At 39.5% G+C, this 14,152-nt stretch overlaps 1 protein-coding gene across 6 annotated transcripts in view; it reads right to left on the reverse strand.

The window, feature by feature from the left end:
- Positions 1 to 14,152, reverse strand: part of TRANK1 (tetratricopeptide repeat and ankyrin repeat containing 1) — a 183,426-nt gene that overhangs the window by 72,462 nt on the left and 96,812 nt on the right. For all 6 annotated transcript variants that reach the window (XM_068236534.1, XM_068236535.1, XM_068236531.1 and 3 more), the window contains 3 exons: positions 13,828 to 14,079; positions 10,063 to 10,239; positions 2,852 to 5,626 (listed from right to left, as the gene is read on the reverse strand). In XM_068236534.1, the coding sequence (XP_068092635.1) occupies positions 2,852 to 5,626; positions 10,063 to 10,239; positions 13,828 to 14,079 (3,204 nt within the window). The remainder of the gene's footprint in view (positions 1 to 2,851; positions 5,627 to 10,062; positions 10,240 to 13,827; positions 14,080 to 14,152) is intronic.

The following is a 14,152-nucleotide window of genomic DNA, read 5'->3' on the forward strand; positions in this document are numbered from 1 at the left end:
AACAATACTAGTTGCTTAGATCAGGAGGACAGCCAGGCAACTTGCATTGTCTAAAAGGAAATAAATATGTCAGTCTCCATACCCCTGTCATCTCAGGTTAAACTTTAAAAAGTATGTCCAGGTGCTAGACAATACCACAGGGCCAAAACACCAAGGCTCTTGCAGGCTACAATACAAATGAATGGGTTTTCTTCTGGAGCTTAAAGGTCAAACAGGGTAGTCCATCTCGTATGAACAACAATGCTAGTTGCGCTGGCTGTAAATTATTATCGGGTAATTTAACAGATAGTGGATACTGGTTGTCTCAATAAAAAATTGTTTGTCAATTTATTCAAAATATACTTATAAGATACAAACTCTCAATTGTTGCACAGATAAAACAGTGTTACATCACAATATGTACTGAATGTATATGTATATACCATCCATTCACTCATACATACACAGACCCTCCAATGTGCATAGAAAAAATAGGGATAAAAAATGAGATAAAAATGAAAAAAATATATATAAAAAATATATATAAAATAAGATAAAAGTCAGAAGGTTTTGTAGTAGAAAAAGTTGTTTCCCTCTATAATGGCTCAAAAATATATAACTATAATGTCTCTTAGTCCTAAATAGAGATAAGGTAAGTTGACATATTTCAATGCAGACTCCTATATGGAAGGCTGATTACTCTATCACATAGGTATCCCGTCTAGGTTCCTGTAATAAGATGATCCCAATGGTCCTACTCACGTTCCTGGCGGGTAGATAAAGGTTAGCTTGGACTCCAAGCTAACCTTTATCTACCCGCCAGGAACGTGAGTAGGACCATTGGGATCATCTTATTACAGGAACCTAGACGGGATACCTATGTGATAGAGTAATCAGCCTTCCATATAGGAGTCTGCATTGAAATATGTCAACTTACCTTATCTCTATTTAGGACTAAGAGACATAGTTATATATTTTTGAGCCATTATAGAGGGAAACAACTTTTTCTACTACAAAACCTTCTGACTTTTATCTTATTTTATATATATTTTTTATATATATTTTTTTCATTTTTATCTCATTTTTTATCCCTATTTTTTCTATGCACATTGGAGGGTCTGTGTATGTATGAGTGAATGGATGGTATATACATATACATTCAGTACATATTGTGATGTAACACTGTTTTATCTGTGCAACAATTGAGAGTTTGTATCTTATAAGTATATTTTGAATAAATTGACAAACAATTTTTTATTGAGACAACCAGTATCCACTATCTGTTAAATTACCCGATAATAATTTACAGCCAGCGCAACTAGCATTGTTGTTCATACTTGATTTATCAGTTTATATGAGGTGAGTGGGTCCCCATATTTGACTAGTTTGCAGCAGGTGAAATAATATATCTACAGGAATATCTCCATAAGCGCCCTCCATATCACTTATAAACCTTTTGGTAGTCCATCTCCCCTGATACATCAGTCATTAGGAACGACCTAGGCTTGACCAACTGCAGTGAATCTTCCTTTATTGCTCTACAAAGCAGTGCATAGTGCAACCCAGCACTCTATATGTCTTTATACAGCAACAATGGAAGATTGCTTCCAGGTAGTCAAGCCTTGTTCATTTGTTGACAATGGCTAGATACCACCGACTATCCTCAGAGGCCTAGGGCATTCATGCCACAATAAGTGAGAGCGGATTTGATTGCACGTCATGGATCTACACAATATTAGGCAGCTGATAAATGTACGCTGTTCACTTAGGCTTTTGTATACATTATAGTTCAGAGGAAGCATGGGGCCATATAAATGGGGGCTGTGATCGTGTGCTGTTTAAATGTGGCAGGGAATACAGATGACGGTCTTTGTTCTTTAAATTACTATACAAAACATGGCTAATGGATAAGAGCATACATGCCTTAATAAGGGATGTCACTGTGTATTGTATAAAACAACCATGTTTGAGCAATGTGTTACACTGTCAGTATGAAGGGTTATATACACAATTGGCAGCCTAGGAGGATAGCCCCTAATTAAACTCATGTGTTAAAAAGAAAAGGGAAGAAAGTGTTTTGCCTTATATGCTTATAGCCAAACAGTTCATAAAAAATGGTAGCCATTAGGGTAATAAATGGTCAATGCCAAAATGAATAAAATTAATTTTGCTGTTTTGTTCAGATTTTCAAGTACTGTACACAATGACATTTTCAGCAACTGCTTAGAGAACGGTTACCATGTATTCCTCATGTTTGCGTCTGTTTACCTAGCCACTAACCAAAAAGGTAGAAGACATTGGAAATTCTATTAACATTCCTGTCGGCTTACACTCGATGTTACAGTGTTCTTTATTTCACTGTTGCTAGGACTCTTAAATCAAACTGGAAGTGGTAGAAAAAAACAAAAATTTGATACCTAAGAAGAGGGAAGATTATGGATCCTCCAGAGGTTTCCCACATCATTCTCCACCCCACTGCCACTGACCCTGTTTTAGTTTGTGGCTGCGCTTCCCTTAGTGCACAAGCACGACTATACTGCACGAGTTAGGTCTTGCCTCTACACGGCAATGCCATGCCACAACATATCTGATATCCTGTTGTTGTATATGTTCAGAGGGTCTCTGCGCAGCAACAGTGGGGTGGAGGCGGACACAAGGAGCCTCTGGACTATTGAGAGGCTTTCCTCTACCTTGGTAAGTATCTAACTTTTTTTCACCACCCTATGTTCACTTTAAAGAGAATGCAGGTAACAGGAAACTAAATATAAATTATCCAATATATTATGAAATTGTAGGTGCTGTGCATGAAACATAACTAAGAATAATTTGAAAGACGGAAAAAAGAAAAGAAAACCAACTCGCACACACTTACCAGAATGAGATCTATAGTTTTGATACAGATGGTATATTTGTTTGGGTTTCCTAACGATGCTTTTTATTTTGTCATTTGAGCACTTCTTATTTGCATAAAAGAACAAGGACCTTAAGTCACTGAAGCGGAATGAAACTCCTTTCATTATGCTCTGTGCTGTATCACCCGTAAGGAACATTGAATTAGGATCATTGATGCATCTCATGAGAAGAAAAAGCTCAGCCTGGGTGAAGTCCTGAATCTCATCTCCATATAGTTCATGGATGGACCATGGCAGCTCTTCCAGCCTCGATAATCTGCAAGATAAATTATACAACACATCCTCTTCATCAAAATACCCCTCACTGTTTTTTATTTGCTCATAGAGACAGAAAAGCTGATAAATTTCCTTCCGGTCTCCTTGAAAGTTTGGGGCTCTTTTCTTGCCAAGTTTAATATACTCTTCCTCTGTAAGTCTGCCATGGCGACAGCTTAATGCTTCAAAAGATCCTTTCAAAAATGACTTAATCTCTTTCCAAACAAGAGCAGCATTGTAAGGAGACTTTCCCTTTTTCATTTTTGGCCAAAGTTTCTTAGCAAACAGGTCAAAGGTTACAAAAACTCTGGGATCAGGCTCTGTCAGGTCACATTCCTTCTCTTCTTCCTCATCTTCAGGATCAGGTTCATTTTCATCCTCATCATCCCTTAGCAAATCTAGCATATCACTGTCAACCATTGAAGACCAACCAACAATACTCTTTTTAAGACTTCCATCTTCATTTCTAGGAAAAAATGGATCAGACATGGAAGCATCCAACAGAATCAGCAGCTGCTGGGAAGTGAGGAACAATGGGAAATTTTCATCCTTGATATCTTGCAGCTTGTAAACATTAGGTTCAATTGGCTTGAAATGACTTGTTGCCTTAGTAGATTTACTTAATTCCAGAAAATTTCTTTGGACTTCTTGGCAAAGCACATAGTTTTTAGTTATGAAAACAGGATGATAGTGTTCCAAATTTACATTTTTGTCTTCATCTGATCTCAGCTCATCCACTACTGCCTCTTCCGGTTCCTCTTCACCTGTTATGTCAGACAATTCTGGCTCAGAATTTTCTTCATCCTCCACAATTTCTTCTTCATTGTTTTCACTGTACCTTCTCTGCCAAGTCTGCTTCACTAGCCATGGACTTCCAATTAACTCGGCTTTCTCCCAGTAAGAATGGAACTTCTTCCACAAACGATACAAACAGCATGTTGTTTTTCCTGTGCCACTTCTTCCTATTAAGATAATGGCCTCCATCGGCTTGGGATTAAGATCAATCACTGCGTATTCTAGTTCACCAACTCTAAATGGATACTCAACTCTGGCATTCATATTAGATAGTATATTGAGAGCCATATCTGTACTGAAGCTGTGGAACTTCATGATGTTGTATTCTGTTTCAGATGCACTTGCAGGTGGGAAATAATCAGGAATTGCATGCTCCATGTTCCGTTCAGTTTCAGTATCTTCCATAAAGTACATGGGAATTCGTTTTTGAGCATTTGAAGAAACCTGAACTTTGGTTGTTCCCTTTAGTTTTTTTCTCAGAATGCAGGACAGTCCTCTGTCATAGGCGCTACAAATGTTTTCTATAGCATGATTGAGTTTGCAGTGATCAAGAACAATGTCCCAAATTCGAATAATTTCAGTGTATACTCTTCCAGTTTTCTCTGACACAAGTTCTGTGGCCAAAATTTTGTCTGGCTCCTCACTACAACGAGGGGAAAAATCAATGGCAAGCTCCCAGAGCATCCTAGCACCTTTGTCTAGCTTTACTTCAAATAATTTGATGCTGCTCTTGAGTTTCAGCTGTTTGTTGAGACTACGAGTCCATTCTCCATTTCCAAGGCTTTCAATGGACATTATTATTTTGTTTTTCATGTAATGTGGAACAGCTTTGCTGCCTAATTTCCTGAGGGCTTCTGGAGAACACTCAATCTCCCATGTCATGCTATTGAAATCTATATTTGATAAATCAACATCTGCTTCTAGAGGTTCTCCATTCCTGTCATCTCTGTTATTGTCAACTACTAGAAATTCATTTACTACATCCACTAAGTCAGCAATATCCACAGAAGAACTATCATTCAGTTCCTCACCTTCACTGGAACTACTTAAAACAACTATAGGCACATCAGTGCTTTCAAGGTCTGTGGCATGTTCAGCTGTAGTTTGCTTCAGTGTATCAAACAAGGATTGTGCTTTGCTTAGATCCAGGGAAAGTATTAAATGTCTGATCACCTGCACAAGATGTTCCTTTGGGGTTGTAGCTTTTTTTGCGTTTTCAACAAGTTGTACTTGGAGTTCAGCTTTTTCTGATGTTACAGTCTGTTTATTTGTGGCAGAGTTTTGGCATGAAGACTCACCTGACCCAGAGGTGCAAAGTGAAGACTTTACCTGTATCTTAACCTGCGCAAGATTTCCATTAGATTTGCCTGACTTTGAAACACAACTTTGTGGATTATGCTTTTGTTTCTTTCTTACTTCATTCCAAGTGATGAAACGAGGGTCTGTGTTTTTTATCTTGTACTTTGCATCTTTTCCCAAGTTATTATTTATTGTTAACTTTGTGTCAAATTTTGAAAGTAGATCCATTATCTTGCGATACTGTTTGGGATTATTGCTCTGAAAAACTTTATGCATCACTGTATCTCCTTTTTCATCCTGGATGTTGGGTTCTAAGTATTGATATTTCAGAGGGTCGGCAGAGTACAAATCCAGAAGGTACTTGGTCATCAAAACACAATTATCATCTATGGGAAAACAGAATATTACTATACTACTATGATAAAAAATATATATGAAAAATATTTTTTTATCCACTTATATTTAACTACTTGCAGGAATAAAACATATTTCACAATATTTTACTGCTACTATTTTTCATGAACATCACCCCTGCATGATATAGGGATTATAATGAATTTTATAACACATACTGTACATCAGCCTTTCTCAACCTTTTTACCTTGGAGGAACCCTGTAAATAACTTTTGTATCTCAAGGAACCCCTGCAAACAATTTTTTGGTCTCGAGGAACCCCTACATTTATTTTTCAGGAGGCATGGTCTTTAAATAGGTTAGGCTGCTAATTTCACTATCTCCTATTACACTGCCACTCATTATACTGTCTCCTGACCCCCCAATTTAGTGCTTCTTGTTACAGTACCACCTATAGTGTGCTCTATTATACTTCCCCCACGATGGGGTAAAATGCCAAGGAACCCTTGCAGAGTCCTCAAGGAACCCTGGGGTTCCAGGGAACCCAGGTTGAGAAAGCCTGCTGTACATATTATGCATAGATGCAAGTGGGGAAGGTTGTAGTGTTGTCAATCCCCAGTTCAGCAGAAAGTTATTCCAGTTACAAGATAATTACAACGTTAATGGAAAGGCATATTTTACAGTGCAACCCCTAGCACAGAGATAGGACAGTACTGATTTGGTGGCCATATACTATTAGATTTATTTAATAGATTCAACATTAGGATCCAAGAGGATGTGGTAGTGGCCCTTGTCTGTAGAAAGTACCCTAATCTCAATAAATATCCCTCTGATGTGATGGCTCTACCATAAGGAGCACATCTTCTACTTGTTACAATTTAGACTTTATGTGTTCTTTTCTAGCATCACTGGATAATGAGTGGGCAACCAGCCCAGTCATAATGCTTTATGTACGTATGCATGCTTTGCCTTAATCTGGATATCCATTTGTTGTCTCATGGACCTTCAGATTTTTAATGTTAGTAGCTACACTATGGGAACCTTGCATGCGATTTTGATATGATTAATACGTCATTTTTCCTTTTGTTTATATCACTTTCTGTAACCTGTTGTGGTATTTTTGCCTTGGGATTTTTTATAGGAATATAAGTAAAACAAAAAATAAATAGACAATAGATTTAATATAAACATCAAATCTACTGAACATCTATTGAGACTATGGTATAATGATATTGCAATTAAAATATAATTTGAATATTGATTAGATATACTGGTTCTTTAGGCACTCGGTCCACGGGGAGCCCAAGGGAGTGTGCTAGGTGATTAGGCCACTGGCAGCAAAGTGTGACTGAGGCTCTGAAAAGCTTTAAACCAAATGTAGTGAGAGGCAGCACACCACTAGCTGCAATATAGAATTATATATATATATATATATATATACATATATATATATATATATATATATATATACATACATATATATATATATATATATATATATATATATATATATATATATATATATATATATATATATATATATACACATACATATATACACATACATATATATATATACATATATATATATATATATATATATATATATATACATATATATATATATACATATATATATATATATATATATACATATATATATATATATATACACATATATATATATATACATATATACATACATATATACATATATATATATATACATATATACATACATATATATATACATATATATATATATACATATATATATACATATATATATACATATATATATATATATATACATATATATACATATATATATATACATATACATATATATACATATATATATATATATATATATATATATATATATATATATATATATATATATATATATATATATATATATATATATATATACACACACACACACACACACACACACACAGTGTTCTCCCCAGAAATGTTTTCCAGCCGGGTGGCATGAAAAAGTAGCCGGGTGGCATGAAAAAGTAGCCGGGTGGGGCGAGATAAGAGAATGCAGGACCGGTGTTTCGGTGCCCAACTCTGCTTACAGCATACGAGGAGGTGCGCTGATAACAGCCGGGTGCTCACCAAAACTAAAACAGCCTGGGGAGAACACTGTATATATATATAAATAATTTTAGTTTGTGACGCCTCCTATTCTCTCTTAAAGTGACTAAGAAAAATGTCATCCTTTTTTCTACTATCCTACAAGTTCCTAAACCTATTCTAATGTGCTCTGGCTTACTGCAGTACTTTCTACTATCACCGTCTCTGTAATAAATCAACTTATCTTTCCCCTGTTGGATTTGTCGCCCTGTGTCTAGAAGGCTGCCAACTCTTCAGTGTTGTTGATCTGTTATGCACGCCCTCCCTCCAGGCCCCCTCTATGCACACTCCAGTGTGTGTTATTTACATTAGGCAGCGTCTCTGCTCTCTTGTCAGTGAGAGAAGACAGCTTGCCTTTTACAAGCTGGATAAATCGTCCTCTGAGCTGGCTGGGCTGTCACATACTGAGGAATTAAAGACACAGAGCTGTCTGCAGGAAGAAACAATCAGCCTGTCACTCTTCAGTGGATGAGAGCTGCAGGGGGGATAGAAGGTAAACACACAAATGATCTCTTGAGATTCAAAAGGAAGGTTGTATACAGCCTGCTTGTGTATGGATGTATTTTCTATGTGTGGACATACTGTACATCAACCTACTTCCGGTTTTGGTGTCCGTTTTGTTTGTTTAAAAACAAACTTTTAAAAACGTTTTTTGACTACTTTCAATGCGGCGGGGAGCGGCGAAATTGTGACAGAGGGGAATAGGAGATGTACCCTAACGCACTGGTATGTTTACTTTTGTGCGATTTTAACAATACAGATTCTCTTTAAAATACATCTGAGGTGAAAATAAACTGATGATAAAAACAACTGTATCTATCCTCCTCCTAAAAATGACTTTTAGGATTTTTTATATTTTAGATATCCCACAGTTTTATTTTATATATAAGTTTTTACTGTTTTATCATTTCTGCTCAATGACCCCTTCACTGAAGCATGCTAGAACTCAAATCTATGAATTATTTACCCTTTTTATCCCTTTCCTGCTCTCAGAAGCCATTTACTGACAGGAAAGTATTTTATGGCTGTAATTACTTATCAGTGAGGGTTACGCTATAGTCCAGTCCGAGCTGGTCCCGACCCGAACAGAAACTGTCACTTCCATATCTGATGTTTAACTTTTAAAGTCAGAGAAAGAAAGGCCCCCAGACTGTAGTCTGTGTTGCATTTTTTGACGATGGTAATATTACTGACCATGATAAAATTACAATTGTATGTTCTTGATTTACAGCAAGGAAATTCATTATCCAGCTATGGAAGTGATAAGCCTCCTACATTTGCTATGAGAGTTAAACAGGTTAACGATGTTTTAAAGCTTGGGAAGCCAATATATGCACATAGAGATTCCCCAGGTAAATTTGATCTGGGGTGGTTGGCTCTCTGCTCCAGAGTATGTGGATCCCACCTATTAGAGATCAAATTCTCTCTAGTATAGGCATTTCTATATGAAATGTATATCATGTATAACTGCCGAGCTCGGTTAACTGTTGAGCTCGGTTAAGCACTTTTTGTTACTGTATCTTTGCATTATTTTTGTACCATAGGACAACTGTTATTTTACACTGTCTAAAGTGTTGTATCTTGCTCTGTATTCTTTCAATAAACTGAGTTTTATTGAGAAAAAAAAACCCCAATACAAACCTGTAAGCTGCACTGCTCCATACAATGCAAAGCTCATGCCCCACCCCCATCACCCAGAGATTTTCCATCATGTCCAATCAAACTTTTGATCAATAAACAGAAGAAAATTGATTTAAAATTATTTGCTTATGTAGGAGCAACAGATTGAAGGGACCCTGAGAAGTGCCATAAAAAGCAAATCTCGACTTACCTGAGGCTTCCTCCAGCCCCCATAGCCCATGAGGTCCCCCAGCATGCTCTCCGTCCCTTCTGTGGTCCGGCTGGTGGCACAGGTAATCCGGCGACTACGGTTGAAGTCGTGTGCGTGAGCGCACCATCACGCCAGTTGCTGTAAGCGTCTTGCCCATGCGCAGTTCAGTCTTTAGAGACTCAGCTGAATTTGCTGGATTACCGGAGCCACCAGCGAGCCTACGGAAGGGATGAAGAGGATGCCACCAGGGGACCTCACTGGCTACAGGGCTGGAGGTAGAACCAAAATTTTATAAGAAAAATAAATAAAATGAATGATTGCATGGCCAGCTTTTGTCAAACAAACAAATGAATAGTGTGAGACTGCATCTCCTCCAGCATTTATTAATTTGCTCAGATTAGACAGCGCTGAATTTTAAAATATACACCTTTTCACATGAAAAGAATGATCTCCAAAAAATGCATAATAACAGGAAATACAGTAGAGGCAAACCTTTGTTATTTAAAGCAATGGAAACTGCTGTATGCAGAGGGTTATCTCCTTCCGTTAGGGATACACCCCTTGGATCTCCACCACTGCGCAACAACAAATACGCCAGTGAAAATTCACTATTCTTTAAGCAGGTACAAATTGGGTGTTCATATGTGGCTCCAATGCCATTTGGAGAAACTGTGGATTCAAGAAAAAGCCATTCAAAATGATATTCTACACACTGAAGATCAGAAAGCAGATGCATTAATATAATAGAAACCGAAAATGAATGCATAAAGAGTTAAAACCATGATCAACACAAAGAGCTGTCCCCAAAATGTAGTAAACCACAGCAGTCACTCTGAAATCAAATGACAGTTATTACAGTGTTAGGGCACTGAGCCCACTAACGCAACTGTGTCCGTTTATGTCCACTTTTCAGCATCTGTAGCATTGATGTGTAGCTGAAAAGAGGACACAGGCTCAGGCCCTTACCATAAAAATTCCTGTGATGCGTTCCACGTGTTTTTTGCTCAAGTGAAATCTGCACACACCTATTTTAAGGTTGATAACCTATAGTAAACGAAAACCTGACTGGTATGGGTTGCTGCAAATAGCATACTTCATTTATGGCTGCTACATGGTTCGGGGCAATCTCTGCTGACAATCTAGCTTCTGTACGGCGGCCCTAATGCATCAGCTAGAGATTTCAACTGCCACATCATCTCTTCTAAGCGCCGATTTAAAGAGAACCTAAACTGAAAATATAAAGTCAAAATAACCATACACAGATCATACTTACCTCCTGTGTAGTTTACTACTTAATCTCTTTCTCCTTTCCTGCATCCCATTTGTCGACTGTGATCAATGGATTTCTCTGTCCTCCATTTTAAAAATGGCCATTACCCCCTAACAGCTTCCTGGTCAGCACACTGTTAAAACTGTAATATCACCCACTTGAGCCATAGGGAAACATGGACATTACCTTGCACATTCAGTTGTAACTGACAGCTGCTGATATATAACTAACAGCAACTGGTATATTTCAGTTCTGACAAAATATTGTCAGAACTGGAAGGGATCACTGTAAGAAGAAAATGGTGAGCCTCTGAGAGGAACTGATGGTGAGGTTAGTATGTAATATTCATTTGCAGCTACGCCATGTGTTTATTTTAAATAATTTCCTCACTTCAGGTTCCCTTTAAGCTATTGCTTTCCTCTTAACTGCTCCATTGTGCACTGTGTTATCCCTTCGCCCCGCTCCACAGCAACACATGTTGCTAGAAGACAGACTAGCAATTCATCCTTACAGAGCTCAGCCCATAACTGTCACCCAAGGGATTTAGCACAGATCTCTCTGCCAGCAATAGTCTTCATACATGTGAAGGAGGTTTAAGCAGTTACATTTGATAAGGTTATTTTCCAAGCTGCATAGATTTGCATAAATCAGTGTGAAATAGCTGTAGCAACCTCATACTACACCAGACCCACGTGTATTGAAGGTGGTGTTCAACATTAAGTCAGTCTACCAAAATTATAATACATGTCTAGAACCTTGTAAACTAGAACTTAAACCAATCTCACTGCCATTGTTCCCGGCTTACAGAGTTTTTGATATTCATCTTGTTTAATGCTCCCTAAAATGAAATTAAACAGAGAGCTTTGGGAAGTTTTGACTGCATTAAATGGTTGCAGCAGGTGTACATACAGTTACATTCCCACCAGTTTGCCTAAAAGCTTTACGAAGAGGAACTTTTTGATCTTTGCTAGCTTTATATGCTATTTAAAAGAATAAGTGGACATCTCTCATAATTAATACTGTACATACTTTAACCTCCTGAGCGGTATGGACGAGCTCAGCTCGTCCATCACCGCCGGAGGCTGCCGCTCAGGCCCTGCTGGGCCGATTTTCTTCAAATAAAGTGCAGCACACGCAGCCGGCACTTTGCCAGCCGCGTGTGCTGCCTGATCGCCGCCGCTCTGCGGCGATTCGCCGCGAGCAGCGGCGAAAGAGGGTCCCCCCAGCCGCCTGAGCCCAGCGTAGCCGGAACAAAAAGTTCCGGCCAGCGCTAAGGGCTGGATCGGAGGCGGCTGACGTCAGGACGTTGGCTGACGTCCATGACGTCACTCCGCTCGTCGCTATGGCGACGATCTAAGCAAAACAAGGAAGGCCGCTCATTGCGGCCTTCCTTGTTTATTCTGGGCACCGGAGGCGATCGGAAGAACGCCTCCGGAGCGCCCTCTAGTGGGCTTTCATGCAGCCAACTTTCAGTTGGCTGCATGAAATAGTTTTTTTTTAATTAAAAAAAAACCCTCCCGCAGCCTCCCTGGCGATCTCAATAGAACGCCGGGGAGGTTAAGTAAGATTTTTTTTAACCACACAGTACCCAACACCAACAGTTATTATATTATCCTCTAATAAGGAAAAAAAATCACATTTATGACCAGGCAAGTACACAGAGATTTTGTATGTAGATGCATACTTGCATGCTGTTTCTATGGTTGGACATTCCTCCCTCCCTCAGGGAACACATCTAGTAAAATATATCAAGTAAAGAACTTATATATGTTACGGCCAGAACCCGAAGTGTGGCCACTTCTAGTTCTGGCCGGCCACTTCGGGTTCTGGCCGGCCAATGCGCGAAGTGGCCGCAGCGCTGCGGCCAATGTGAGAAATGTTTTGTTGACGCCGTCTCGCCGCGGCCAAATTGATGATGCTTAATTGTAATGAAATGTAGCCGGCGGCAATGTCATAGATGAAGCCGCCGGCTTTCGCGCACTGCCTCTCCCCGATCCACCCTCCCTCCTCTCCCCGCCTCCCATTACAATACATAGCAGCCGGGCGGGGACATGCAGCCGGAGAGTCGTTCGTCGCGGCAGGGGAATCCTGCCGTTCCTGCAGAGCGGGGTGCTGGCAGAAGCGATGTCTGCAGCCTCCCCCGCTCTGCTGCCCCTGCTGCGACGAACGACTCTCCGGCTGCATGTCCCCGCCCGGCTGCTACGTATTGTAATGGGAGGCGGCGGCGAGAGGAGGGAGGGGGGGATCGGGGAGAGGCAGTGCGCGAAAGCCGGCGGCTTCATCTATTCTATGACATTGCCGCCGGCTACATTTCATTAAAATTAAGCAAGTTTGTCATCAATTTGGCCGGGCGAGACGGCTGTAAACATTCCATTTCTCACATTGGCCGCAGCGCTGCGGCCACTTCGCATATTGGCCGGCCAGAACCCGAAGTGGCCGGCCAGAACTAGAAGTGGCCACACTTCGGGTTCTGGCCGTAACATATACAAATACCAAGGGCTTGATTCACAAAGCGGTGCTAACCTACTTAGCACGTCTAAAGTCTTTAGACGCGCTAACCAGGGTGCTAAGTAGGTTAGCACCGGATTTCTCAATCAGATCGCGCGCTAACTTTGCGCGCGCAAAGTTTTATGCGCGCAAAGTTTTACGCGCGCTAAGTCCTATAGGCTTTAATGGGCACTTTGCGCGGAGCGCCCTGCGCTCTGTGCAGTACGCGCATAAAGTTTTGCGCGCGTAAAGTTTTATGCGCGAAAAGCTTGTTTAGACGTGCTAAGGGGGTTTTCACAGGCGTGCTAACAGTTAGCACCGCTTTGTGAATCAAGCCCCAAGTATTTCCCAAGTACACATCTCTATATTAAGCTATAAAGTTCAGTGCAAATATACTGTACGGAGCACTGGGAAACAGCTTGGATAGAAGAATAGCATATTTATTCCAAAAGTTCTGAAAAATCTAAGAACACAATATAAAAAAAAAAAAAAAAAATTACCTCCTCGTTCCAGAAGTATCTTGATTAGAGGCAACTGAGAAGCCAATTTGGGACCAAGACAATGAATGACATGGTGAATATCGACTTTAGGAAGGCTGGAGCATTCTATAAGTCCTTTGTGACTGATTTCCCCACTTGTATTTCTTGTTAGTAAAAGCAGAACCTCTTTCCATTTTTGTTGCTGTATTAACTGTGTGAGAATTTGTTCAGAAATGGAATCTGGTATATCACACGTCATCTCAGACGGAATTTCTAGAGGGAGAAAAATAATTTAATCTGTGGATAATGTGAAAACAATGCAGAATTCAGAGAACAATACAGCATA

The sequence above is a fragment of the Hyperolius riggenbachi genome, chromosome 5 (genome assembly GCF_040937935.1).
Source record: "Hyperolius riggenbachi isolate aHypRig1 chromosome 5, aHypRig1.pri, whole genome shotgun sequence".
In the NCBI taxonomy this organism is placed as follows: domain Eukaryota; kingdom Metazoa; phylum Chordata; class Amphibia; order Anura; family Hyperoliidae; genus Hyperolius; species Hyperolius riggenbachi.